Source organism: Solanum lycopersicum, chromosome 6, assembly GCF_036512215.1.
Source record: "Solanum lycopersicum chromosome 6, SLM_r2.1".
In the NCBI taxonomy this organism is placed as follows: domain Eukaryota; kingdom Viridiplantae; phylum Streptophyta; class Magnoliopsida; order Solanales; family Solanaceae; genus Solanum; species Solanum lycopersicum.
In genome coordinates, this window is record NC_090805.1 from 27,963,608 (window position 1) to 27,990,131 (window position 26,524).

Consider the following 26,524-nt stretch of genomic DNA (forward strand, 5'->3'; position numbering starts at 1 on the left):
ATTATTATAGGTATGAGTATTGTTACTTATCACATCTTTGATAAGTGAGAAGAATTATTATCTAATACTCATATTTAAATGATATTTTAATTTTGATTTTCAAAATAATTATGTATTTCATTAATAGTTAATAGTTATGTTAGATTTTACGAAATAATTTATATGATATGTGTCTTTTATATAAAAATTTTTATGTATAATGTTTCTCATGTTACAGTTCTTTCAACTATTTAGAGGGAGAATGATTGAGTAATTTATTTTAAGCATCTAAAATGCTCGCAAAGTAAATGATAAGAAAAAAAAATATTTCATAAGTTAATTTTATAACTCTTAAAATTATTGATATAAATCTTAATAATATATAAAACGATTTAAATTATGAAAAATGCTTCATAATAATAATATAATATATACTCGTCGATATATATATATATATATATATATATATTTATTTATTTATTTCTCAGTTATGATTTGATATATATTGGATCAGGACAACTTTTTTAATAAGCTTGTTTCCTTGAATAATTAGACTATTTGTATATTTATTCCTACAGAAAAAATATAGGTACTGTCACAATTTGCACAGTATATAGTTTGAAGAAATGGTCATTTATGGCTCTAGTGTTATCCTAAATTTTGTTGTTCTTTTCACTGCCAAGTGTCATCTTAGATTGTCTTTTCTTTGTCATGACTAAATTCAATGGTGGTCCACCAAAGTACTACAATATTCACAGACCCTAATAAGAGAAAAGAATTTTTATTTTCTTTGTTTATACAGAAGAACTTACTTTAAAAAGAAACAAAAATACTCCTAAAATATTTGAAATAGATTATACTTAATTTAAAATTATATTTCAGTTCAAACTATCTTTTTCATCAAACTATTAAGTTAAAAGTGCCATTTTTATTAACAAGAGTTGTTAAATGTCATGTGAATGCCACATTACACACCAATAGGGTTCCACTGTCATATATTCTAAACGAAAAAGGATCAAAAATACCCTTAAACTATCCAAAATAGCTCATATATACTCTTAAACTATATTTCGGCTCAATACTACCCTTTCCATCAAACTATTGGGTCAACAAGTACCTTTCTTATTAACGAAAATTGTTAAATGTCATGTAAATGTCACATTGCATGTCAACAGGTTATCCACTGCCATATAGACTAAATCTCTAAATCCTAATTACTCCCCCCCCCCCATTCATTACTTTTCGAAAACAATTTCACCCCTTCTCCCTCATTTCGCGGTTAGGGTTTCATATTTTTCTTCTTGGCTGGATTTAAAAGTGGATATTCGTGACTGTAGAACCCTATTGGTGTGTAATGTGGCATCCATGTGGCATTCAACAACTTTCGTTAATAAGAAGGGCATTTTTTGTTGAATCCATCCCATTTTTTGGTCAACTTTAGTTTTTCAATTGATACAAATTGTTAAAAAGAAATAGTAATTGTAGCTGAAAATAAAAGATTTAGTGGTTGGCAAATTGGTAAAATTTGCAACTATTTTTTACTTTGTTATATTTACATATGTCATTAGTGACATAGGCATGATTTTATCCTTCTATAAATAGAGTATTCTTGCTCATTTGTAGAACACACCAAGTTAGAGAGAAAAAATCATTTTGAGAGCAAAGTGAGGTATTCCATAGACCATACAAGAAAAATAGTTTGTGAAGAAAAATAGAGTGTGAACGATATTTTAGTAAGGTGGAAACCAAAAGAGTGTTGTTCCTTTTGAGTGTGTAGTAGTCACTTTAAGTATTGTATTCGTGACTACACTGTGTAAAATTCTTTACTATAGTGATATCAGTTACTCCTCTTGGCCCGTGGTTATTTCCTTATTGAGAAGGGATTTCACGTAAATTTCTTGATGTCGTTATTTTTCCATTTTATTTCCATTACTTTTACCATATATATTTTTGTGTATATCCGCGTTATCCCAACAAACTAGTTCATAGCAAAGGTTTTATCTGAGTATGCTCTGGTTGCAGCACAGTCTGAACTTTCACATTAAAAAAGATTACTTTGACTTGCGATAACTATATTTTTTGGGAAAAACAATGAAAGCCAACACAAGTAGAATGGTTACTTTGAATAGTGTTAATTATGTCATTTGGAAGGGAAAAATGAAAAATCTGTTTTATGTTAAGAATTTTTACAAATTAGTATTTACCATTGTAAAGCCTGATAATAAAACAGATGAAGAGTGGAATCTGTTGCACAGACAGGTTTGTGGATTCATTAATGTGTTGAACCATATTTCTGGGGAGACACATGCTCGAACCCTATGGGAGCATCTTGAAAGTTTGTATGCTCGAAAGACTGGAACCAACAAAATGTTCTTAATAAAGCAGATGTTGAGTTTAAAGTATCATGATGGTTCTCCGATGACAGACCATCTGAATAATTTTCAGGGGATCATGAATCAATTTTCTGCTAGGGGCATCAAATTTGATGAAGAAATTCAAGGCTTGCTTCTACTTGGTTCCCTACCAGACTCTTGGGAAATATTTAGAACTTTATTGTCAAATTCTGCTCCGGATGGTGTGATCTCTATGAATTCCGCCAAGAGTAGTGTCTTGAACGAAGGGATGAGAAGAAAAACTCAAGGTTCTTCTTCGTCGGATGTCTTGATAACTGGCCCCAGGAGGATAAATAAAACTCGTGATTCTCAGTATAGAGAACAAAATAGGAGCAAATCCAGAGGCAGACTTAAGGATATTGAGTGCTATAATTGTGGCATGAAAGGGCACACAAAGAAGTTCTGTAGGAAGTTGAAGAGGGAGAACAAAAACAAAGAGGAAACTAAAGAAGATGGCAATGAAAATTGCCTAACCACCGTCACCACCAAAGATCTTATTACCATTCTTGATGCAAACATGATAAATATTGCTTGTGATGAGTCAAGCTGGGTTATGGACACTGGTGCCACATCTCATGTGACATCAAGGAATGATTTTTTCTCTTCCTATACTCCAAGTGATTTTGGAACCTTAAGCATGGGTAATGCGACTATTTCTAGGGTGGTTGGTATTGGTACAATTTGTTTGGAAACTAGTGTTAGAACTAAACTAGTTTTGAACAATGTGAAACATGATCCTGATGTTCGTCTGCACCTAATTTCTATTGGTGTTTTAAATGATGAAGGATATGTTAGTACCAACGATTATGGAAAATGAAAGCTCATTAAGGGTTCCTTGGTTGTGGCTCGTGGTGACAAACGTCGTGGTTTATGCTGGACTATGGCCTCCACTTGTGTTGATATAGTGAATGCGGTTGAGAGTGATAGTTCTTCAATGTTATGGCACAAGAGACTTAGCCACATCAGCGAGAAAGGACTTAATGTTCTAGCCAAGAAGAAGTTTTTGTCAAATTTCAAAAGTGCTAAATTAGAATAGTGTGAGCATCTGCTTGGCTGGTAAACAAAATAGAGTTTTCTTTAAGTCCAAACCTCCTTCGAGAAAGACAGAGTTGATTGAGTTGGTGCACTCTGATTTATGTGGTCCAATGAAGACAAAGACATTGGGTGGTGCACTCTAGTTTGTCACTTTCATTGATGATTGCTCGAGAAAACTTTGGGTCTATGTCTTGAAGACTAAAGACCAAGTGTTAGGCGTCTTCAAGCAGTTTCAGGCTTCAGTTGAAAGAGAAACTGGAAAGAAACTGAAATGTATTTGTACTGATAATGGTGGTGAATATTGTGGATGATTTGACGAAGACTCTTCCCAAGACTCCTTAATTTAATGGTTTGGCTAAGAGAATGAACAGGACCTTGATGGAAAGAGTTAGATATTTGCTTTCTGAAGCAAAATTGGCAAACTCATTTTCGGGTGAGGCTTTATTGACATCACATGTTATTAATCTATCTCCTATTGTTGCTTTGCAAAGTGATGTACCAAATAGTGTTTGGTATGGAAAGGATGTTTCCTACGACCATTTGAGAATATTTGATTGCAAAGCTTCTGTATATGTGCCAAAAGATGAGAGGTCAAAGTTAGATGTCAAGACAAGGCAATGCATCTTCATTGGATATGGCCTAGATGAATTTGGTTACAGGCTATATGATCCAATTGAAAAGAAACTTGTGAGAAGTCGTGATATTATTTTCATGGAGAATCAAACAATTGAAGATATTGACAAAGCGGAGAAGGTAGAATCTTCAAATTTTGATGGTATAGTTCATCATGATGATGTTCCTCACACAAGTGTGCATGATGTTGTTGGGCTTGATAATTATGGTATTATTGATGATCCTGTTGCTCATGAAGTTGTGGACGAATCAAAAGTTCCGCTTCAAAGGTCCACAAGACAACAGTTTCCTTCCTTCCGCTATTCACCCAATGAGTATGTGTTACTCACTGACGGGGGAGAACTTGAATGTTATGAGGAGGCCATGGAAGATGAGCAAAGGATCAATGGGTTGAAGCCATGCAAGATGAGATGGAGTCTCTGCAACCACACTTATGAGTTGGTAAAATTGCTTAAGGGAATGAGAGCTTTAAAGAACAAGTAGGTGTTCAAAGTTAAAGTTGAAGAACACAACTTGAAGCCCAGGTACAAAGCTAGATTGGTTGTTAAGGGATTTGGTCAAAGGTAGCGTATTGACTTTGACGAAATATTTTCTCATGTTGTGAAAATGTCCTCGATTCGCACAGTTTTAGGTTTGACTACTAGTATTAATTTAGAGATTGAGCAGATGGATGTGAAAACAACTTTCGTTCACGGTGATCTAGAAAAAGAGATTTATATAGTTCAACCTGAAGGCTTCAAAGTAGATGGTAAAGAAAATTTTGTGTGCAAACTTAGAAAGAGTTAATATGGCCTCAAGCAAGCTCCTAGACAGTGGTACAAGAAGTTTGAATCTGTTATGGAGGAGCAAGACTATAAGAAGACTTCTTCAGATCATTTTGTATTTGTAGAAAAAAAAATTGACAATGATTTTATCATCTTTTTGCTTTATGTGGATGATATATTGATTGTGGGTAAGAATACTTCCAAGCTTGACGAGTTGAAGAAAGAGTTGTGTAAGTCTTTTTCTATGAAAGACTTGGGCCATGCCAAATAAATTTTGGGCATGAGAATTACTCGTCTCAGAGATAAAAGGAAAATTTATTTGTCCCAGAAGAAGTACATTGAACGTGTACTAGAGCGCTTCAATATGAAGAATGCTAAGCATGTTAGTATACCTCTTGCTGGTCATATGAAGTTGAGCAAGAAGATATGTTCTACAGCCAGGCAGGAAAAAGAGAACATGACCAAAGTTCTATTTTACTCCGTCGTTAGAAGTCTAATGTATGCAATGGTATGCACTAAATCTGATATTGCTTACTCAGTTGGTGTTGTCAGCAGATTTCTCGACAATCCAGGAAAAGAGCATTGAGAAGCTGTGAAGTGGATACTCAGGTATGTTAGAGGAAGCTCAGATGAATGCTTGTGTTTTGGAGCATCAAATCCAATCTTAAAAGGCTATACAAATTCTGATATGGAAGGTGACCTTGATAACATAAAATTCACTACTGGATATTTGTTTACTTTTTCAGGGGAGCTATTTCATGGCAGTCGAAGTTGCAGAGTGTGTTGCACTATCTACAACTGAAGCTGAGTATATTGCGACTACTGAAGCCGACAAGGAGATGATATGGCTTAAGCGATCTCTTCAAGAACTTGGTTTGAATAAGATGGAGTATATTGTCTATTGTGACAGTCAGAGTGCATTAGACTTAAGTAAGAACTCCATGTGTCATGCAAGAACAAAATACATCGACGTCAGATATCATTGGATTCGTGAGGAAGTGGAGAGTGAATCATTTCACATAAAAAATATCCACACAAGTGAAAATCCTACAGATATGTTGATCAAGACGATACCGAAAGACAAGTTCGAGTTATGCAAAGAACTTATGGGTAATGAACTCTCTCTAAAGAATATGAAGATATCTTCTTCCAGTAAATGGTACTGGAGGGGGAGATTTGTTGAATCCATCCCATTTTTTGGTCAACTTTAGCTATTCAATTGCTGCAAGCAATTGTTAAAAAGTAATAGTAATTGGAGTTGAAAATAAAGATTTAGTGGTTGGCAAATTGGTAAGATTTGCAACCATTTTTGACTTTGCTATATATACATATGTCATTAGTGACATAGGCATGGTTTTATCCTTATATAAATAGAGCATTCTTGCTCATTTGTAGAACACACCAAGTTAGAGAGAAAAAACCATTTTGAGAGCAAAGTGAGGTATTCCATAGACTATACAAGAAAAATAGTCTGCGAAGAAAAATAGAGTGTTAGCGAAATTTTAGTAAGGTGGAAACCAAAAGAGTATTGTTCCTTTTGATTATATATAAGTCACTTTGAGTATTGTATTCATGACTACACTGTGTAAAATTTCTTACTATAGTGATATCAGTTGCTCCTCTTGACCCATGGTTTTTCCCTTATTGAGAAGGGTTTCCTCGTAAATTTTTTGTTGTCGTTATTTTCCATTTTATTTTCATTACTTTTACCATATATATTTTTGTGTTTATCCGCGTTTTCCCAATACTTTTGACCGAATAGTTTGACAGAAAGGATAGTTTTGAATTGAAATATAATTTAAGAGTAGATATGATCTATTTCCGATAGTTTAGGGGTATTTTTTATCTTTTTCCTTTTAGTCTATGTGACAGTGGAATCCTATTGGCGTGCAATGTGACATCCACATGACATTTAACAACTTTTGCCAATAAGAAGGACAATTTCGACCCAATAGTTTGACGGGAAGGATAGCTTTGATCCGAAATATAATTTAGGAGTTAATGTGAGCTATTTTGAATAGTTTAAGGGCATCTTTTTTTACCTTTTTCAATCTTATTAGTTTGAGACTAAATTATTTTTAATACATTTTAATTTGTAATATTATATATCTTATCAAATTTTAATGCGTTCAATATATATATTGTGAAGCATCTTCATTATGCACAATTGTATTGTAGGCATAATAGAGAAACATCTTTGTTTGGATCATTGTTACTCATTGTATTGTACTCTATTGTACTATATTGTATGGTAGATACAATGTTTGCTAGACTGTATTGTTTGTTGTTGTTTAATAACATTTTAATTGTTTGATTTGATCATGTCGTACTATACTGTAATTTATAAATTTACAAAATATTTTAATTATTCTAGGGTAGGAGGTTTGACTAGATTTAAAGAATGAAGATAAAGGGTAAAATAGTATTTGAAATATTATGTAAATATATAATTGGAAAAAGAAATTAAGTAACAATGGGAATACACCATATTTGTTGTTCCATAAAATAGGAATTTTAATTGTTGCGCAACAACGAAATTTAACGATACAATATAATACATTTTAAGTAATAATCAAAACAAACATTGTAAGTATGATAACGATACAATACAATATAATGATCCAAATATAGTGTAATGTAACTCATATTATCATTGTAACACATTTTCGACATTATGACCTCCTAATTAATTACCCACTACATCTCAATTACTATTCAATTTCTTGACATTTATCTATCAAAGTAGTTCATACTTATAAATAGTTATGTTTCTCTTTTTGTGTGGTACGTAGTGTAAAAATTATGAAAAGCATGAAAAAATATTGTAGTATATAGTGAGAATCTTAAATATTAGCAGTTGTTTTCTGTTATAATAATAATTGAAGATTTATCATCAATATATATGAAATAATATGATATTAAGTTGTTTCTTTTATGAAAATGTATTAAGTAATTATCACTCATTGGCAAGGAAGCATGTTATGACATAGTAATAAATTTTCTATACGTGTTGACATGCATTATATGATTCAGTTGATACTATTATGTCTGCACTATTTTACCTTGTGAGTTCACCACTGGCATTCAATTTCTTAATGCAACTTATAAATTCTCCATTTGTTAATTTTGTGAAACCAATTCAAACATGAATCTTAATAGTTCAGTTGATTAGGTGATTGTTAGTAAGTGTTTGATTCAGAACCAAGCTTGTTACGCATACAATGACGTTACATAGTGCCATTTTGGACCAAAAGTCTCTTAATTCCTCCAAATTCAGTCCATCGATTAGCCCTAACTTGTTCTTTCCAAGTACAAGGATGGTAACGGATGGACAATTCAATGCTAAGTTGTACATTAATATAGCAGTAAAATATGTTTTCTTCCAAAACATTGTATTAGCATTAGCTAAACTTGAAATCCTACCAAACTTTAAAATGACCAACTTCTTGTTGATCAAATTAGTTACAAGTCCATTTGGACAAATACAAAGAACTAAGTGGAGATCGCCTCCAGTATTTTTCCATCATGTAACGTTCGATACATTGCCTTTTAAGCCACAAATTTAATAGTGTGGATATAAAAAAGCAATAAAAACAAATGTGAAACCAGGCCCTTAAATATGCTGGCTTGAATCCAGCAATGGGTAGAACACTACTGGATGTGATCTTCCACATATACTTTAGTAGGGGATTGAAAATTAGAAGCAAGTAGGTAGGAGATAAATGCTTGTGTATATAACTAAGATACATCAGCTACAGCATTAAAGCAGCAGAATACAGAAACCCAGTTCTCCCTCTAATTGTTCAATCAACAGTACCTGGATATTCCAGTACATTTGTTTACTATACAGGAACCCCGCTTCGAAAGGGGAAAGGAAAGAAAAGAAAAAGAGATTTTTTCTGCTTTAGTTCCAGGTTTACTCTTTTCTATCTTCTATGGGACATCATTAATATACAAGTTTGATGCCATTAATGTCTTCATGAAGGATCAGCTATACACTGAATAACTGAAAGCCAACCTCCAAAAGCAAATGAATCATTAGTTCTTGGCTCATGTTAGTTTTCAAGTCCAATATGTAGATGTATTTGGACAAGCCGCTTTAATTTCAACAGATGCTATATTCTCACGGGGAAGTGCTCTTCATCTTTGGAAACTAGACCCAAATAACAGGGGGTTAGAAATCAGGTAGATCAAACTGACAATAGATAATGAAGTTCTGCCAAGATGCCACTACATTTCCTAGTCTCTTCTCTTCGGAGATCCTTGTTTCACATAACAACTTCCTCCAAACATGCTAAAAGCTGAAAGCAGATTTACATATGAAACTTTTGAAGCTTATGTTCCACCTGGGCGACCTCCCAAGGGAGGACAAGGGTTTAGATCTACAGGAGAAATCGATTTCACATGATCCCTTAAAAGTTGCTGTGACACCCGATTGGCCAAGGCTGATTGCCCATTGCAAAGTTCTCCTGTCGCAAGCCTCCCAAACTGCTTTCCCAGGGCATCATATTCAACAGACGCCAATTCTCGGAAAGCATGAGATCCTGATGGTGACCCTCGTAAAACATCAGGATCCCAGTAAGAAGAGCCATTCATATAGGGACTATTTGGAACTGTTCTGGCCTCTTGCAAGTAAACTGACTGATTAATGTGACGAAATGGGATAACACCATTCCCTCCAGAGATTGGTGTAGATGAGCCAGATGTGTTGAGAGGGCTGGATATAGGCGAGGGAGACATCCTCCCATTTAGGTTATGAGGCGACCTTGGAAGAGGACTACCTATTGGGGAGACGGGGCAAGATATGTTCTTCGGAATGTGGATATCACTGTACAATGAAAAACAAGTCAACAATCAGAAGTATGAATACTATGTGATGCAGTTTTCTTTTACTCTTTAAGTATATTAAGATGAATTTAATGGGAACTCCTTTCCTCTTTAAAATTTTCTCAACAACGAATCAGAGGACATTTGGAAGTAAGTAAACAAGAGAAGATGACCTGCAGTGAAATTTAGATTTTGACGCTCTGGATGAGTGGATAGCGAGCCTTTCTGAATCTGGGGTAGGATAATTTCTTGCAGATCCAGTGCCCTAAATCAAATTTGTAATGGACACATCATTAACATCAACCCAGTGCACAGAATTTCAAAATAAAGAAACCATGCCAGGTCAACCTATTATTTTCTTGTGATAAAGATTGATTCTGTAAATTGAGAAGTTCACTTGGAATTACAATTACAATTACACACATTCACACATCAAGGGTCTTGTGGTACGTCTTTAACAGGGTTTCAATCTGCTATTTCTAAAACTATTCTAATGTGGGACCAATAATTATTACCTGTTTTAAGGAAGATATGGTCACTTTTGAGATAAAATCTAATGATGATTAGCAACTTGACATGGAGATGCATCTTCATTTCGCACATTCAGCACCAGGATGCTTAGACTCAGTTGCTTGATGTCTATAATAGCAGCTCAAGTCATAATTTGTTTCTTTAAAAAAATTTTGAAAGAAGATGTTAAATATCACCATCTCAAGCTATTTCTACAATGGTCACTTCTTTTCTTAGTTAGGGGTGGGGTTCTGGTTTTGCTGATATACCCAGTGTTTTGGACGGCGAGAGGCAACAAAAGGCGAAAAGGCGACAAGGGCTGCCTCGCCACGCGGCGAGGCGAGCGGCGAGGCGCTTGCCTTTTTGAATTAAGGCGCCAATTAATACCAAAGATTAAAAATATTTAATTGCATATATAAATATCCAAAATCTTAATAGTAATAACACATATTAGCAAATATTCAATTCAAAAACCAATAGTAGTAAAACTTTAAAGACCAAATAATTCAAAATACAATACTAAAACTTAAAATGTCTATTCTTCTTCAAAACTATCCGACTCTTGAAGAAAAGAACTGAAAAGATCAAAAGAAGAAAAAAAAGAGGTATACCTCAGGTCCTCAGTGCAGCAACAACTCGAAGATGATGGAGAACAAGAGAAGAGATGCGACCGGCAAATTTTGACAATAGAAGAGATCGCGAAGAGATTGCGAGGGGAAGAGGAGTTGGGCAGCAGCAAATTTTGAAAATAAACAAAAAAAACCCTAATTTTGATTAATATTGTTAAGTCAAACCTTTTTAAAAAATTTAAATCAAAAAGGCGGCGCCATTTTTGTCGCCATTAGCTCGCCATACCTCGCCATGGGTCGCCTTTTTTGGGTCGCCTCGCCTCAGTGTGGAATGGCGAGAAGGGCTCGCCTCGCCTCGCCTCTCGCCTTTGGCGATGAGGCGCTCGCCATTCACAACACTGGATATACCAACACAACTTATTCTCTTTTTAGTGAAGAAGCTAAAGACACCTCATGTCACTAATCTTACTAAATTGTAGGCATTAGCAGCAAACAATTAAACTCAGAGAACCCAATTGGTCAACAAGTTGGAACTTCCCCTCCTGATTTGCTGTCCAGCCTAAAAGATAATTAAACTATTTAGTAATCCCCAAGAATTGAAGACATTGTTAGTGTCCCTAAAAACCTTGCTTCTTTATTGACCACCTAACTTTTAAAAATAAACCATAATGACCCCTAGAGCCTACTAATTGCCACAGAGCAAGATAAGCATGCAAGAGTACAATCCTAAACCTTTTTCTATACAGAAATTATATTCACAAAACATGGAGCACAACCATGGAAATGTGAACTGTACGAGAAAAGAATCCTAAACCTTGACAAAACTAACATCCAAGTTACACCATCTATCAGTCCAGAGTAAGCAAACCATATTTTAAGAATTATTCTTTACTAAATATGCTTAAGATGCCTTCTTGGTATGTCATTATTAATGAAATTACCTTAGAATTATAAATAGAATTAAAAAGAATAGATTACCATATGAATATATTAAAGACTACTAGATCAATGCCAAACATCGACACACGCAAATCTGAATCAAGAACGGACTTATGAGAATATGTTAGCAGAATTAAATGATGAAAGACTGACTCACTGACACTACCGAAAATGCATAATCAATCAATTTATTTTGCTCAACTGCTGATATTAGTAATTCTTTATGGTTTTAGAACAAAAGAAGAAACCAAAAAAACCATTTACACCAAGCATCATACAGAACAAGTATTTCCATGTTTCATAACAGAAGTTTCCCAATGTCTTATAAAAGAAAAAAGACCACGATGAACAGATAACGTACCAGAAGTTTTATCCCACTTGCAGCAACACATGGAAGATCGAAAGATGTAGGAAACATATTTTGCTTTTCCAGAGGGGCAGCATCTTTTACAAAAGGATGCTCCAATAGCTCAGCAGCAGTAGGACGATTTCGCGGCTCACGCTGCAAACACTTCCTCACAAAATCTTTTCCCTCATCTGAAAGCTCTTCCGGTATTGTTGGGAGTTCTTTACTATTCCCAATCTTAAACATGGCAGCAACCTGTGGACATATCATATAAAACACCACATAATACAGGTCAAGGGAATGAACTGGTGTTGTAAGACTTGTAGTCCAAATATTATCAAGGAAAAAAATCCCATCTTCCAACAATGTTCAGCGTAATAAAAGAAGAAGTGATGCTTTAATTAAGTTGCTCTAGGCCAAAATTACTTACTCCTTCATACTGACTCCAAGGAGGCTTTGACGTAGCCATTTCTAAGACAGTGCATCCAAGGCTCCATACATCAACAGCAAGGTTGCAGCCACTAGTATTCTTTATTACCTGAGTCAATGGTAAAGAGATGATTTTACATGTTACTATATAAGTTTTAACAGAGAGGTGCACACAAAACATTTACATTCCTAAAGCATATTCTAACCTCAGGGGCCATCCAGTAAGGGCTTCCTTTGAAGGATAATGGACAAGATTGCCCTGTAATCTGCAAATTTGTAATTGAGCAATCAAAGAACCAGCTCCATGAAAGTACAGCTCAACTTTGATGCCAAGGCTTATACAGTTTCAGGTGGAGATAATCACACCAAAGCAATCTTAATGAAAAATCGATCGACTCGTACTTTATCTTTCCAAAAGTAAGGAATAAGTTTAATGGCACCAAAGAAAAAAACTACAAAAGTTTTTTAATTCATTCCGACAATGCTAGTCTCGAGTTAGAATATTAGATGTGACCTGCCATTTACGATCTTCATAGCAATTGGCATCATCTAACCAAATAGGCATTTGGATGGCCTATGAACTTGAAATCATGATTTGAAATCATTGATTTGGGTAGAGGTGTATTTGAAGTTGAAATTTTGTCTGGACATGCTAATTGGATATTAAAAGTTGTACTTCTCTCATAAACATGAAATCCCAAAATTTGTGAAACTATCCTTCAAGGTCCAATTATGAAATCCTTGAAAAAATAGGATGAATCAAAATATAGTTGCTACACCAAAACTAGTGCAAAGAACCAACCAGACTGACCTAGTGGGATAAATCAGAAATACAGAAACAAAAATATGGGTTTGAGCAGGTTTGGCTGTTCGGAGAAGGAGCTGTTTTTGGGTTTGGAACACGTGGAATAATAATTGAATTTTTAATAAATATGGGTTAGTAAAGAAGGATTGGGTAGTTACTTTTAAGGTGAATTTGAGATTTGAAATTAGAATGTCAAGTTAAAGTTGGAGTTTCATTCAAAAAGGGATAAACAAATGCACATTTGAATGAAAAGTTGGAATCATGATTTGAAATCACATGTCCAAAAGGCACCTAAATAATGCAGTTATACAGCCTATGCTAAATCTTACATGCTTGGCCATTCCGAAGTCTGCCAGCTTTATACGCCCATTTGGATCAACAAGGATATTTGCCCCTTTAATATCTCTGCAAAAGTGCAGCTGCTGTCAGGTATTCAATGTATACTGGCCAAGATTGTTGAAAGGGTGATATCACAAAAACAATACAACCAAAGAAATGTTTACCTATGCACAGTGTTTTTAGCATGTAAATATGCAAGCCCCGATAAAATTTGTTGAGTGTAACTACGGATTGTTGTTTCTCCAAACGGACCATATTCTTGTAAAAGCTTATAAATGGACCCACCAGATACATATTCCAAGTAGATATATAGTTTATCAGGAACCTGATTGAGGAAAACAAATCAGAAGAGCAAGGTAAATAGTTTATGGAAAATTGATGGACGGAAACATGTATAGCTCGCATGAGAAGCCTTCTAACTATACTTTGGAGTTAGTTGTTCAAAATAGAATAAGAAATCAATACTCTAGAACAATTTGAAGTTCGTTAACATAACTATCAGTGTTGGCACTGTGACATGTCCCTCACCAAATATTGATCAAGAGGAGAATCTCATAAGGTGATTTAAGGAAAAGGACAGACATACAAAAAAACAGAGTTGTATGTTACATTGATAATAAACAGGAGAAATCTAAAATTCTTATTGCATGTAGTACAAAAATAACGATCATTGAAAAATATCACTAGTTATACTGATAAATTAATGAAAACTTTTCTTTATTTTATAGTTTGAACGAATTCAAATTTATAATTTTATCTAAAGGTATGACACATATTATCAAGGATAAATAAAATAACAAAAAAGGGAAATTAATTAAACATAAAAAAATTAATTGAACTTTTGAAAATTCAAAGTGGTTACAACTTTCAAATTTATCCTTATTAATTTCAGAAGTTGGTACCCTATTTTATCATTGCATTTTACTTTTATCATTAAAATATGAGAAAACAACAACAACAAAAAAGAACAAACACAACACAACTATGCACTAACCTACGTATACATTCCTTACCCCCATTAGCCCATTACCCACTAACTCACACATGCACAAATTGTATTCAAAAGCATTGAGATAAAGTCATTTAAATTCAAAATCTAATCGTAGCAAACCACTAATCAACGGATATATATCTTCTTCTTTTCGCTTTTACAAAAAAAAATTCACTGTTTACCTCAGTTACTTATTTCTGGATTTAGTATTTAATTTGATGGCAAAATTCTGAGAAAAGATCATTAATTTGCTATTTAGGTTTGGATTTGTTACTTATGTTGGTCTCATGTCCTTTTAGACGATTTCAAAAAGTGTTTAATTTTGCAGGAATTATATCAATATGCATAGAGATGAGGATGATGAAAGACTTGAATATTAAAGGAGTAGGCTTTTGCCTTTTGGTATAAAATCAAATGGTAAAAGCTAATTAAAATATAGATGGTTGGGAAAAGAAGGTATAAAGAGGTAAATAGATTTATAAATACAATTAATTTTCTGATATAAATAGTTTTAAAAATTAAAATTAAAACACAATTTTATATATTATATTGATAATAGAAGAGAAAACAATTTTAAATCCTTGTTGCATGTAATGTAATTAACAATCATTGAGAAATATCAATAGTTATTCTGATTTAAAAAATTATAGTTTGAACGAATTCGTTTTTTGAAACCAGTAACTTGGTAGTTTGAACAATTGAAAACTATAATTTAATTTAAGGTATGACATTATTTCAAAGATACAATTACAAACAAGGAAAACCAATTAAAATATTATACTCCGGAAAAAGTAAAACAAGGGTGGCAAATATGACCTGGGAATATTTATTCTTTTGCTTAATTTTAAAATTAAATAAGAAAATACTATAAAAACATTTCTGATAAATTTTGACAATTGAGAAAATGTAAAACAATAAAATAAAAAATCTTATATAATATTAAAAGGAGTATAGTGGACTGGAATATCAACACAAAAGATGAGCTAATACTGTCTGGGCATTGCGGGGTACTAATACAAGTTAAAATATAGAGTTAATAGAGTGTTGGCACTATGGCATATCCTTCACCAGAAATTAAAATAAAAACTTTCAATTGAAACACTTAGAAGTCAAGACTGTTGAAAACTAACCATCTCTGAGCCATAATACTGGACAATATTTGGATGTCTTAATCGGCTCAACAATGAAATCTCCTGCAAAATAAATGAATAGAAGAGCATACTTGAGTATGAGCTCATTAGGAATATAAATCTCCAGGCAGTCCAAGAAAATAAGACCTAACAGACTGCTACTGCTACTTATGTAGTAATACCTGTGTCAACTGCTTTACACTTTCTTTTGACTTTGCATCATCTGAAAATAGAGTCACCTCCTTCATTGCACACATTTCTCCACTATCACTGTAAGCACACACATGGCTAAGCATTATTATTTTCCTTTTTGGGGATAAGATGGCCAAGCATTAAACCATGACACAGCAATCAATCTTTGACATGTCATGAGGCAACACATGAAGATTGAGTTTCTCGTTCATTTGTAAAGGCCAAACACAATAAAATAGTAAACAAAAGAAAATCAAGTGTCTATCGTATTAATGTACCTATTAAAACCAACATAAACATGCCCGAATGTGCCTCTACCAAGCAACTTCCCTTTTTTCCAGCGAGAACCCGGGCTAGAAAGATTCTCTGCCCTACCAGGACTTCGTGGCACTGAGGGAGATGTTGCAACTGAATTGGAATGAGAAAAAGGTGAAGAGTTGGAAATTGCTAAGGGGGGACGGGGCAAAGGATGACTTTCTGGTTTTGCATCATCTGGCCAATTAGTCTGCAATTCAGATGCTCCGCCTCCAGCCTTGGGATGAATAGGTGTGACAGCACCACTGTGAATTCTTGAGCTAGGTCCAGGACTTGTCATTCTAGGACTAGGAATTGGAGAGTACTCGGGGCTCCCTCGACTAGGCTGCCAAAACAGTTGTCCTACCATATCTCCTCCCATGGAATTATGCCCAGAATTCTGACCAGATCCTGGGCTTGAACAATGGCCAGATCCAAGTAAAGGAAGATCTGGATAAGTCTTTCCCGCCCAAAAAGTAGAACTACTAACTTGCTCACAGCCAGCAGCTTTCATTGGATTTCTGGAAGGACTTGATATAGAACTATCAGGAACACTGCAAAGGGTACCATGAGAAGGAATTTGTATACTGGACAAGTGGCTATTTAGTGGTCGTCGCTTAGGAGATCGAGAGGAGACATGTCCACTGGGAGAAAGATTAACTAGTTCTGTTGCCTCTTTTATGCTTGTTTGTCCAACAGCAGATTGATCCTTAACAGCCAATCTTCAAAACCAAAAAAAGAAAAGAAATAATGTCATCCAGGGTGCTGTAGTTACCAAAAGAAAGAAGCAAGCAAACAAGTTAGACAAATAAATTGTTTCAAATTAGGAAAACAATAAGATACTTAAGCAGTTACAATCCATTTGTGAATACATCACATTTAAGTGAACTTCAGCATTTGCATACCTTGGAGGGCTACCCAAGGGAGTCCGGTTACCAGTTTCATAATCAAATGTTAGTGGACTACGTTGGCGTGAATCAGTAGGATCATCACTCTCAACAGAGCACTCACTTGAAATTGATGCAAAGACAAGTTCTCCATCAGCATCTGCAGGGTCCAGTCTGTGCCTGATGCATGCAGGCTTTGGGAGAGGCAGAAACAGGGACAACTTTGATCCCTTCCCTATTCTGGGTTTGGCAGATTGACTGATCCCAGAGTCTGCCCGCACTACACTTGCTGGTGGCAAACCTGGAAGCGGAAGTGGTTGGGCTAGAGCCTTTTCAGCAAAACTTTGACATCTGGAGACATTCTTGGAAGGTGATGATGACCTTGACTGTGCTTGGGACTGAGAACCCTTCTCAGAAGCAATCTCATTGTTGTGTCTTCGAGATCCACCTGATTTACTCGGAGACTTAGCTTCAGCTGGACTCTTAAACTTACGATGCAATGAATCAATAAAACTCTCTTTGGTCGCTTTCTTCTTTGCTTTTGACTTTCCCCACCATGAAGGCATCTTTTCTGGTGCTAAAAGATATATGAAACCAATAAACAACTCACTAAAGTCTAAAACAATTTTTCAAAAAATCAAGACTGATTAAATGACAACACATATGCGAAGCAGAAAAGAGAGTAATATGACCTCAGTGAGAGCTGGAGTGATAGTAGAAGTGATCTATCGCTACATGTATGTCATCGTCTCACATTTTATTCAATAAAAGATGTTGAAGATATTATTTAGTCAAAGACATTCCAAAATAGAGACTCATAACAAGTTAGCAAGAAACCGAAAGAGCAGTTATAAATGATAGAATGAGTCAATAAGAGCAGTCACCTTCCTAATACAACCATTGAAAGCCAATTAAATTACTTCATTGACAAGGGATACCACGGAGAATCAAAAAGTGCCCACATTGTTAAGACTCTAAATTGGCAAAGCTAAAACAAGGCAAACACGGCTTGTCTAACCTCCCTGTTGATTGGGCTAGATGATTCTTTTATCACAATTTAATATTTTGAAAAAAGATGTATGAGTGTATTTTTGGGTTTCTGTAGTGTGTGTGTGGGGGGGGGGGGTTGGGGGTGAGGGGTAGGGGGGTGGGGGGTAAACTTTTGATTCCACGTTTGTGAGATTAGTGGGAATCGATCCTGTTCTTTAGATAAATAACTTCAACATTCAACCACGTGCACCATTCAGCCTTTTTAGAGCATGGGTGCAGCACATATTACTTGATAAATTCTAAGAAATATGAATATAAAATAATTAGTTACTTCATTAACCAGTAATGCAAACCCTTAGCGCTTACGGTGGTCGATTTAAGAACTTCCAGCTCACCCACAACAAAAAGTTCATGAGATAAACTTGACTTGACCTACCCTGCCCAATGATGATGGTAGCAACCCCTCCCCCTCTTGCAACCTAAACACACTTTGATGCAATTATTAGACATAAGATTTTTTACCCCTAAAAAAATCATTCAAGTATTTCCAAGATAAAATTTTCAATGGGCAGGGAAGACCAAGTTTTCTTGACATAACTGGTTAAGTACTCTTTCATATTTGTTTTTTTTTCTTTTTTGTCTTCAGAAATGCCACCAAAGGTAGTAACTAATAACAATACTGTCCTCCCTTGCTTGAGCACACCTCGACTAATACTTTCCAGTACCTGCCACCAGCATATATATGCAAGGCGCCTCTGCCAACACTAGCTTAGACTGATGGGAGAATTCAACTAGTGCAATCCATACTGGAATAGGAACCTTTATTCTCAAAGACATCACTTTTAACTCCAAAATATTAAATATTTTCACTTCCTTACATGCAAAACAAAACAAAAAAAAGTAAAGTAATCCTACTGATCTCTAATTCAGACTTCAATTTTCGATATTACTCTTACAAACACAGCCATTTCCGCGTTTATCTAGAACACTACAAATACACCAGGTAATCACACGACACATTAAAATACTTTTTTTTTTAAAAAAAACAGAAAATGAACTAACACTGAAGCAAAATTACAAAAACTCACCTTTCAACTGATTACTTGTTGCATCGCAAGCATAAACGAGCTCGTTTCCTCAGATTTGGACTATGAATCAACTCATAAATAGCTCAAATCAAACCCTAGAAACATTAGCCTTTCTCCTCTCACTGAAATTTCAACTGAGAGACGACAGAGGGAGATAGTAAGTTGCTGAAGATTTGATGATTTTGATAAAGCTTAGAAGAGATCGCATGAGAATGGTGAAGGATAAAAATGGTAGTGAGGAAGCCAAGTATGAAGATGGGGGAGTTGTTTTGAAGGTAAAATGAATTTACTAGTACAGTCTAAAGTGGATTCGTAACGTAATGTGTTCTTTTTTCAAGAAATATTTAATAAACAGGAATAGTTTAATAAATGATTGGTTAAATTTATAATAAGTCAGAGAAAAAATTCAAACCACATTTATCATGAGACAGAGAAAATATGAGGGATATTTAGTGTTGGTCAATTTTTACAAATTTTATTTTTGAGTTTATATTATTTTTTATTATAAGACATTTTTGTTTTTACACAGAGAAAATTAAAAAGATCATTTTTTTTATTTAATTTGTGAGTGGTAGAACTATGTATTGATTGATTTGATTGGAACCTTTTGAAGTTTATCATTTATATTTATTATTTTGTAGGCATATAAAACGTTATAAAATCATTAGATTTCGATGTGATTATTTATAAATCATTAGATTTCGATGTGATTAAGATTTTAAATAAAATTATTTAAAATTAAAGTAATATCAAGATAGGGGAGTTGTTTTGATGGTACAATAATTTACTATTACAGTCAAAATATGAATAGTGAATTCGTAATGTAACGTGTTCATTTTCAAGAAACATCTAATAAACGGGAAAAGTTTAATAAATGATTGGTCGAATTTTTCATTTTTTTAAAAAAAATTCATGGAAAAAAACAAAATGATATTTATTATGGGATGAAAAAAAACAGAAGGGATATTTAGTTTTCATCCACTTTTGCAAATTTCATTTTGGGGTTCATATTATTTTTTAAAAACATTTTTATTTTTACACATTGAAAATCGAAAAGATCATTCTTTTGTTCAATTTATGAGTGGTAGGAGTATGTATTGATCGATTTGGTTGAATTTTGAAGTTTATCGTTTATATTTATTGGTTTGTACACATTCAAAACGTTATAAAATTATTAAGATTTCGTTATATCAGTTATTTGAGCATTATTGATTTGATTATCAATTTAACAATTAAGATTTCATATAAAAAAATTACTTAGAAACAAAACTAAGTATCAAGATATAGGGGAGTTGTTTTGAAGGTAAAATGGATTTACTACTACGACAGTCAAAATATGAACAGTGAATTTGTAATGTAATGTGTTTATTTTTCAAGAAACATTTCATAAAGAGGAGTAGTTTAATAATTGATTGGTCAAATTTTTAATTTTTTTAATAATTTATGAAAAAAACTAAAATGATATTATTATGGAATGAAGAAAATAGGAGGGATATTTAGAAGTTTATCGTTTATATTTATTGGTTTGTACACATTCAAAACGTTATAAAATTATTAAAATTTTGCTATATCGGTTATTGAGCACTATCAATTTGATTATCAGTTTAAAAATTAAGATTTCATATAAGAAAATTACTTAGAAACAAAGCTAAGTATCATGATAGGGGAGTTATTTTGAAGGTAAAATGAATTTACTATTACAGTCAAAATATGAACAGTGAATTCGTAACGTAACATGTTCATTTTTCCAGAAACATCTAATAAACAAGAGTAATTTAAAATGTTTGGTCAATTTTTTAATTTTTTTAATTAGACGTGGAAAAAATTAAAATGATATTTATTATGGGTTGAAGAAAACAAAAGGGATATTTAGTTTTCGTCAATTTTTACAAATTTCATGTTTGGGTTTATATTATTTTTATAAGACATTTATATTTTTTACGCATAGAAAATCGAAAATATTATCTTCTTTTGTTCAATTTGTTAGTGGTTGGACTACGTATTGATTGGTTTGATTGGATTTTAAAGTTTATCGTTTATATTTTTTGATTTGTAGACGTGTTAAAATTCATATAATCATTAAAATATCGTTATATCGGTTATTGAGCATTATCAGTTTGATTATCAATTTAACAATTAAGATTTTAAACAAAAAAAAATATTTAGAAACAAAGTGACAGACCAAATGCACTATGCACAAGAGTTGACAAATTGCATATTGTCCAAAAAGTAAAAACTAACATTTTATAGAATAACTGAGAGTCTAAGATAGTTAGAAATGTAAGTATGAAATTGTTAGGATTCTTAGAGAAAGAACAAGTGTAACGACCGGTTTAGTCGTTTTGAGCAACAGACTTCAATCCTGGAAAAACTAGCAGAAGCGACGGACCGTCAAGGGCACGACGGACCGTCGCAGGGTCTTGTTTCAAAACACTTAGAAAATCTGAAATTGGGTACTGAAAATCGACTCTCTGAACTTCGTGACGGAATGGCAGGATGGACCGTCACAGGCATGACGGACCGTCACGGAGACTTCAGTGAAAATCCATTCTCTGAACTTTGCGACGACCTGCAGGACGGACCGTCGCAGGCACGACGGCGCGTCACAGGTTGCGCAAATCCCAGGCAGAATCGGATTTCCTTACACGTTTTAAGGGACGTTTTGGGACTATTCTTTCCTTAATTATAGATTTCGTGGGTTTATATTAATAACTCAAATTCTTGGGGGTTAAAAGAGGTAACCCTAAGTTAATTAGTGGGGTATTATTGCCATCTTTTATTCTTAATTATATAATAATTAGGGTAAAAGAAAGAGGGTTTGAATAAGAAAAATAAGAAAGAACAAAAAGAGACAGAAAAAAGAAAGAGAACGAGTAGAAAGAGAGAGAAACGAAGAGGATAGCAAGGATTCTGAGAAGATAGCTTGTTGATTTCAATTCTTCGGTGGAGGTAGGTTATGGTTATTTCATGCTATTCGTAGTAAACTCTTAATAGCGAATGATATGTGTTAGTAGTATTGTAAACCTTCTATATGCTTAATTGTATGCTTGCATGAATGATGTGATTATGTAATTGTGAATAAATAAGCATGATGAAGCTATTGAATCCCAAATCTTGAAAAGAAACCCTAATCTACTTTGTTAATGATGATGCCTTGGTATAAAAGAAGGCTTGATGAACGAAAGTGGTGAGATTAGGGGATCGGGTGCCACGTTCCGGTACCAGGATAGAATATGGATCGGGTGCCACGTTCCGGTACCAGGATAGAATATGGATCGGGTGTCACGTTCCGACACTAGGATAGAATATGGATCGGGTGCCACGTTCCGGTACCAGGATAGAATATGGATCGGGTGTTACGTTCCGACACCAGGATAGAATATGGATCGGGTGCCACGTTCCGGTACCAGGATAGTATATGAGGATCGGAGTGTCACGTTCCGACACCAGGATAGTATATTGAGGAGCGGAGTGTCACGTACCGACACGAGGGGAATAAAGATAATGAATCTTGAAATACGTTAATATATCCAATCTAATGAACTAAATTCCCAAATGAGTATGATGAGGAGGTGTGAGTGCTCATTGATGTGCTTGGTGTTGTAACCAAGGGTTATGGTAACTGTAAATGCTGCATGCTAAGGATATTAGTTGATTTTATGATATTGCTTAATGCATACTGTTTTCTATTTTGAGCTGGCCGATGGTATCTACTCAGTACCCGTGTTTTGTACTGACCCCTACTTTTATGTTTTTCTTCTCGTTATTTGTGGAGTGCAGTAAACGTGCCGTCACCTTCGACTCAACAGTAACTCAAGCCAGTTTTCGTCACACCGGATCTTCAGGGTGAGCTAACGCTTCTAGCTTGGACTGGATCTTCTTCTTCAAGTCTTGATGCCTTGAACTTCCGGCATGGACTAGCTTCTTATGTATTTTTAGCTTTCAGAATACTCTTAGTTTAGTCATTTGATTGTAGATGTTCTTGTGGTGATGACTTCCAGGTTTTGGGAATAATAGATGTTGAATATTGATAGTTATTGAATTGGTTTTTATTAATGAGTTTAAGTCTTCCGCATTACTTTCTGTTGCTATTACATTGAAATGTTAAGGTTTAGATTGGTTGGTTCGCTCACATAGGAGGGTAAGTGTGGGTGCCAGTCGCAACCCGATTTGGGTCGTGACAACAAGTCATAGGAAGATAAATGAAAAAATCTAAATCAATTGACTTTGACTTTCCCTTGTCTTTATTCAAATTCTTAGATTGATCTATTTTGTATATAACCTTCAACTTATTGAAGGAAGGTTGAAATTTTTAAGTTTAATGAAGGGCAACTTTCACATATAGCAAACAAAAAAATCATATTTGTATAATATAGCAAACTTTGCATAATTGCGCTTCATAGCAAACATAAAAAACTGTATAATTCGCTATACATATAAAAGTGTATAATTCGCTGGCCTAAATTGTATAATTTGCTGGCCTATTTCGCTGCAATTGTATAATTCTTTTTGCATACAGTTGAATCGAATTAAAATGTATGTATATTGCATAATTATAAGTGTATAGCAAGAAGACATATGTTTTTCTCGCTTTATACAAAAACAGAAACACAATATATACACTTCTGTTGTATAAAGCTAGAAAAAATTGTATTTCACTGCAATTGTATAATTCACAATTGTATAATCTTTGGCCTTTTTCTCTGCAATATTTGAAGTAAAATGTTTGTAAATTATATAATTAAGTGTATAACACGAAGATATACATTTTTGCATGTGTATATACAATTTTCTCTCGCTTTATACAAAACAGAAACAGAAATTATACATTTCTGTGTATAAAGCGAGAGAGGCGAGAATGGAAGAGTGGCGAGCGAGACTTCTGGGAGAGAGACGCCTGGCAAATTTTTGTCAACGTTTGCTATGGAGCACAATTAAATCAAACCCTAGCTATTCCATTTAATTTAGGTTATTAGTTTGCTATTTTATACAATTTTCCCTTTAATGAAAGAACGAACTTGAATCTGTTTTTTTTGTTTGTTAAAATGCGACTTAAAAATTTATTCCTCAAACTCCTTTGAATAAGAGTTTTATTATAACAATAAAAATTTAATCTTTATGAAAGTAAGAAATCAAAATCATATTTCAAACCAATAGCTATAGCTAAATCTAATATTTATGATATTATAAAACATAAATTTTATGTTAAAATGATAAAGAATGCTACTAAAACTATATATTTAATCACTAACTTAATTGATTTGAACACATCCATAACATTACCTCCTCCATATTCAAAGAGTTTGTCATCAAGCTCGAAGCATTTAATAAATAAGGGCTGCTTGGTAAATGGTAGTTTATATCTTCTTTTTTTCTTTTCTTAATGAGGCGTGGTTCTTACACATGGAAAATTGAAAAGATCATCTTTTCCTATTCAATTTTCGAATGGTAGGATTGTGCATCGATTAGTTGGATTGAAATTTGAAGTTTATTCATTATACTTAATCGAGTTGTAGACATGTTAAAGCATTATAAAAATTATTAAAATAGTAATGCATTGGTTATTTAACAAATAAGATCTCCCAAAAAGAAAAAACAATCACTTAGAAATAAGATGACAGACCAAATGAACCATGCACATTAGTTGACAAATTGCATCTTGATAACAATCACTAACATTTTGTAGAATAACTAAGAATTTAAGATAATCATAAATGAAAGTACAAAATTGTTAGAATTCTTAGAGAAGAATCAAGTCACAAGACTGTGAACATGAAAATCTTAATCAATTGACTTCATCTTTTCCTTATCTTTGTTTGAATTTCTAAATCGACCTATTTTGTATATAACTTCATCTTGTTGAAGGGAGGTTGAAACTTAGAGTTCAATGAAAGAAAGAACCTTGATCACTTATTTTATATTTAAAATACTACTTAATGATTTACTCCTAAAAAACTCTTTTAAATAGGAGTTCTATTATAACAATAGAAAGTCTAATTCTTAAGAAATAGAAAACCTAAATCCTATTTATGACTAAAAATTATAGCTAAACTTCATCCTTTTAAAACTATGAAACCTATAATTTAATCTAGAATAATAAAGAAATCTACTAAAATATAATTATTTACTTAATTTTACTGGCTTCAACACATACACAAGTTTACCTCTCTTACGTTGAAAGAGTTTGTCCTTAGACTTGAAAAATCTAATAACAAGGGCTACAAAATACATGGTAGCTTATATTTATTATTTTTCTTAATGTGGCGTGAAAAAGCTAAAGGAGACTCATATTTTGAAACGAATAAAGTAGAAGGGATATTAGTTTCGTCACCCTATACGAATTTCGTCTTGCGATTTATATCATTTTTATAAGAGTTTTTTTTTTTTTATATTTAAACATGGAAGATTGAAAATAACATTTTCTTCTATTCAATTTGTGAATGGCAGGACTGCGTAACGGTCATCTAGGTTGAATTTTAAAGTTTATCGGTTATACTTATCGATTTATAGATGTACTAAAACAGTTATATTCATTTATCAACTATTGATCATTAGCAGTTCACTTATTAATTTAACAATTAAGATTATATACACAAAAAATAAAAATAACTCAGGAACAAGGTGACAAACAAATGTACCATGTATATGGATTGACAAATAGTGTATTACGAACCCATCGACAGCCCCTTAAATTTGACCGATTTTCACTTAGACACTTCAAGTAGACTTTATTCATTTTAAACAACTTAAGTAGGGGTCCGCTATGTCATTTTGACACCTTTTTGCCAATCAACTATAATTACAAAGTATGTGTAACACACTTGCGGATGACATGTCATGATGACTAATTAAAAGCTAACATGTGATATTTGAATGTAAATATAATAATTTTAAAATAAATTATTAAAAAACAACTAATTTTTCAACAAAAAATAAATAAATAAAATTATCTATTTTCTACCATCCTACCCCACCTTATATCACTCCATCCCACCCCTACCGCATCTGCCTTATATCCCTTTTCCCTCCCCAACTCTACAACCATTTTCTTGATTTTTCTTCCAATTTTTTTTTTTTAAAAATCATTAGATTTTAGATTTCTTTTTAATTGATTTTGAAAATTATATATGACATTCTTCTAACTATTTGAAAAACAAATGTGTGTCTTGTTCTTAAAAATCTTTTCAAAATTAGTGTGATCATTTTTAAAATTTTTGTTCTTATAAACTTCTTTTATTTTATTTTTCCATATTTTGTAAGGTATTTTTATCATGAATTTTTATGGGGGGAGGTGGAATAAATGGTAGGGCTACAAAGTGAAGAAGAAGTTGGTGCAACACACAGTATGCCAAGTCAACAAAAAGTGTCTAAAGGACACAACGGG

General features: G+C 33.5%; 1 protein-coding gene across 3 annotated transcripts; it reads right to left on the reverse strand.

The window, feature by feature from the left end:
- Positions 1-8,516: 8,516 nt before the first annotated feature.
- On the reverse strand, positions 8,517-19,601 carry LOC101263615 (mitogen-activated protein kinase kinase kinase YODA). Of its 3 annotated transcripts, XR_003247166.2 has the most exons (13): positions 19,141-19,489; positions 17,081-17,639; positions 16,160-16,897; positions 15,872-15,959; positions 15,690-15,752; positions 13,733-13,893; positions 13,559-13,634; positions 12,631-12,690; positions 12,426-12,533; positions 12,011-12,250; positions 10,753-11,269; positions 9,805-9,896; positions 8,517-9,632 (listed from the first exon to the last, which is right to left on the reverse strand). XR_003247166.2 is itself a non-coding variant. In XM_004240678.5 (12 exons), the coding sequence occupies exons 2-12, from the start codon at positions 17,626-17,628 to the stop codon at positions 9,140-9,142; spliced, it is 2,667 nt and encodes an 888-aa protein (XP_004240726.1). In that variant the 5' UTR covers positions 17,629-17,639; positions 19,141-19,601; the 3' UTR covers positions 8,517-9,139. The 3 variants fall into 3 exon arrangements, 2 of the variants coding, with proteins under 2 accessions (XP_004240726.1, XP_010321990.1); XM_004240678.5 differs by lacking the exon at positions 10,753-11,269 and having other exon boundaries at positions 19,141-19,601; XM_010323688.4 differs by lacking the exon at positions 10,753-11,269 and having other exon boundaries at positions 17,081-17,633; positions 19,141-19,441.
- Positions 19,602-26,524: the final 6,923 nt, after the last annotated feature.

Bases quoted from the DNA above. Each gene is read 5' to 3' on its own strand.
- LOC101263615 (XM_004240678.5), bottom strand. From the start codon at position 17,628: ATGCCTTCATGGTGGGGAAAGTCAAAAGCAAAGAAGAAAGCGACCAAA. The intron at 13,894-15,689 runs GTTAGTTTTCAA...TTCCTCAATCAG, and splicing joins AGTATTATGGCTCAGAGATG to GTTCCTGATAAACTATATAT. The intron at 13,635-13,732 runs GTAAACATTTCT...GCACTTTTGCAG, and splicing joins GCTAAAAACACTGTGCATAG to AGATATTAAAGGGGCAAATA.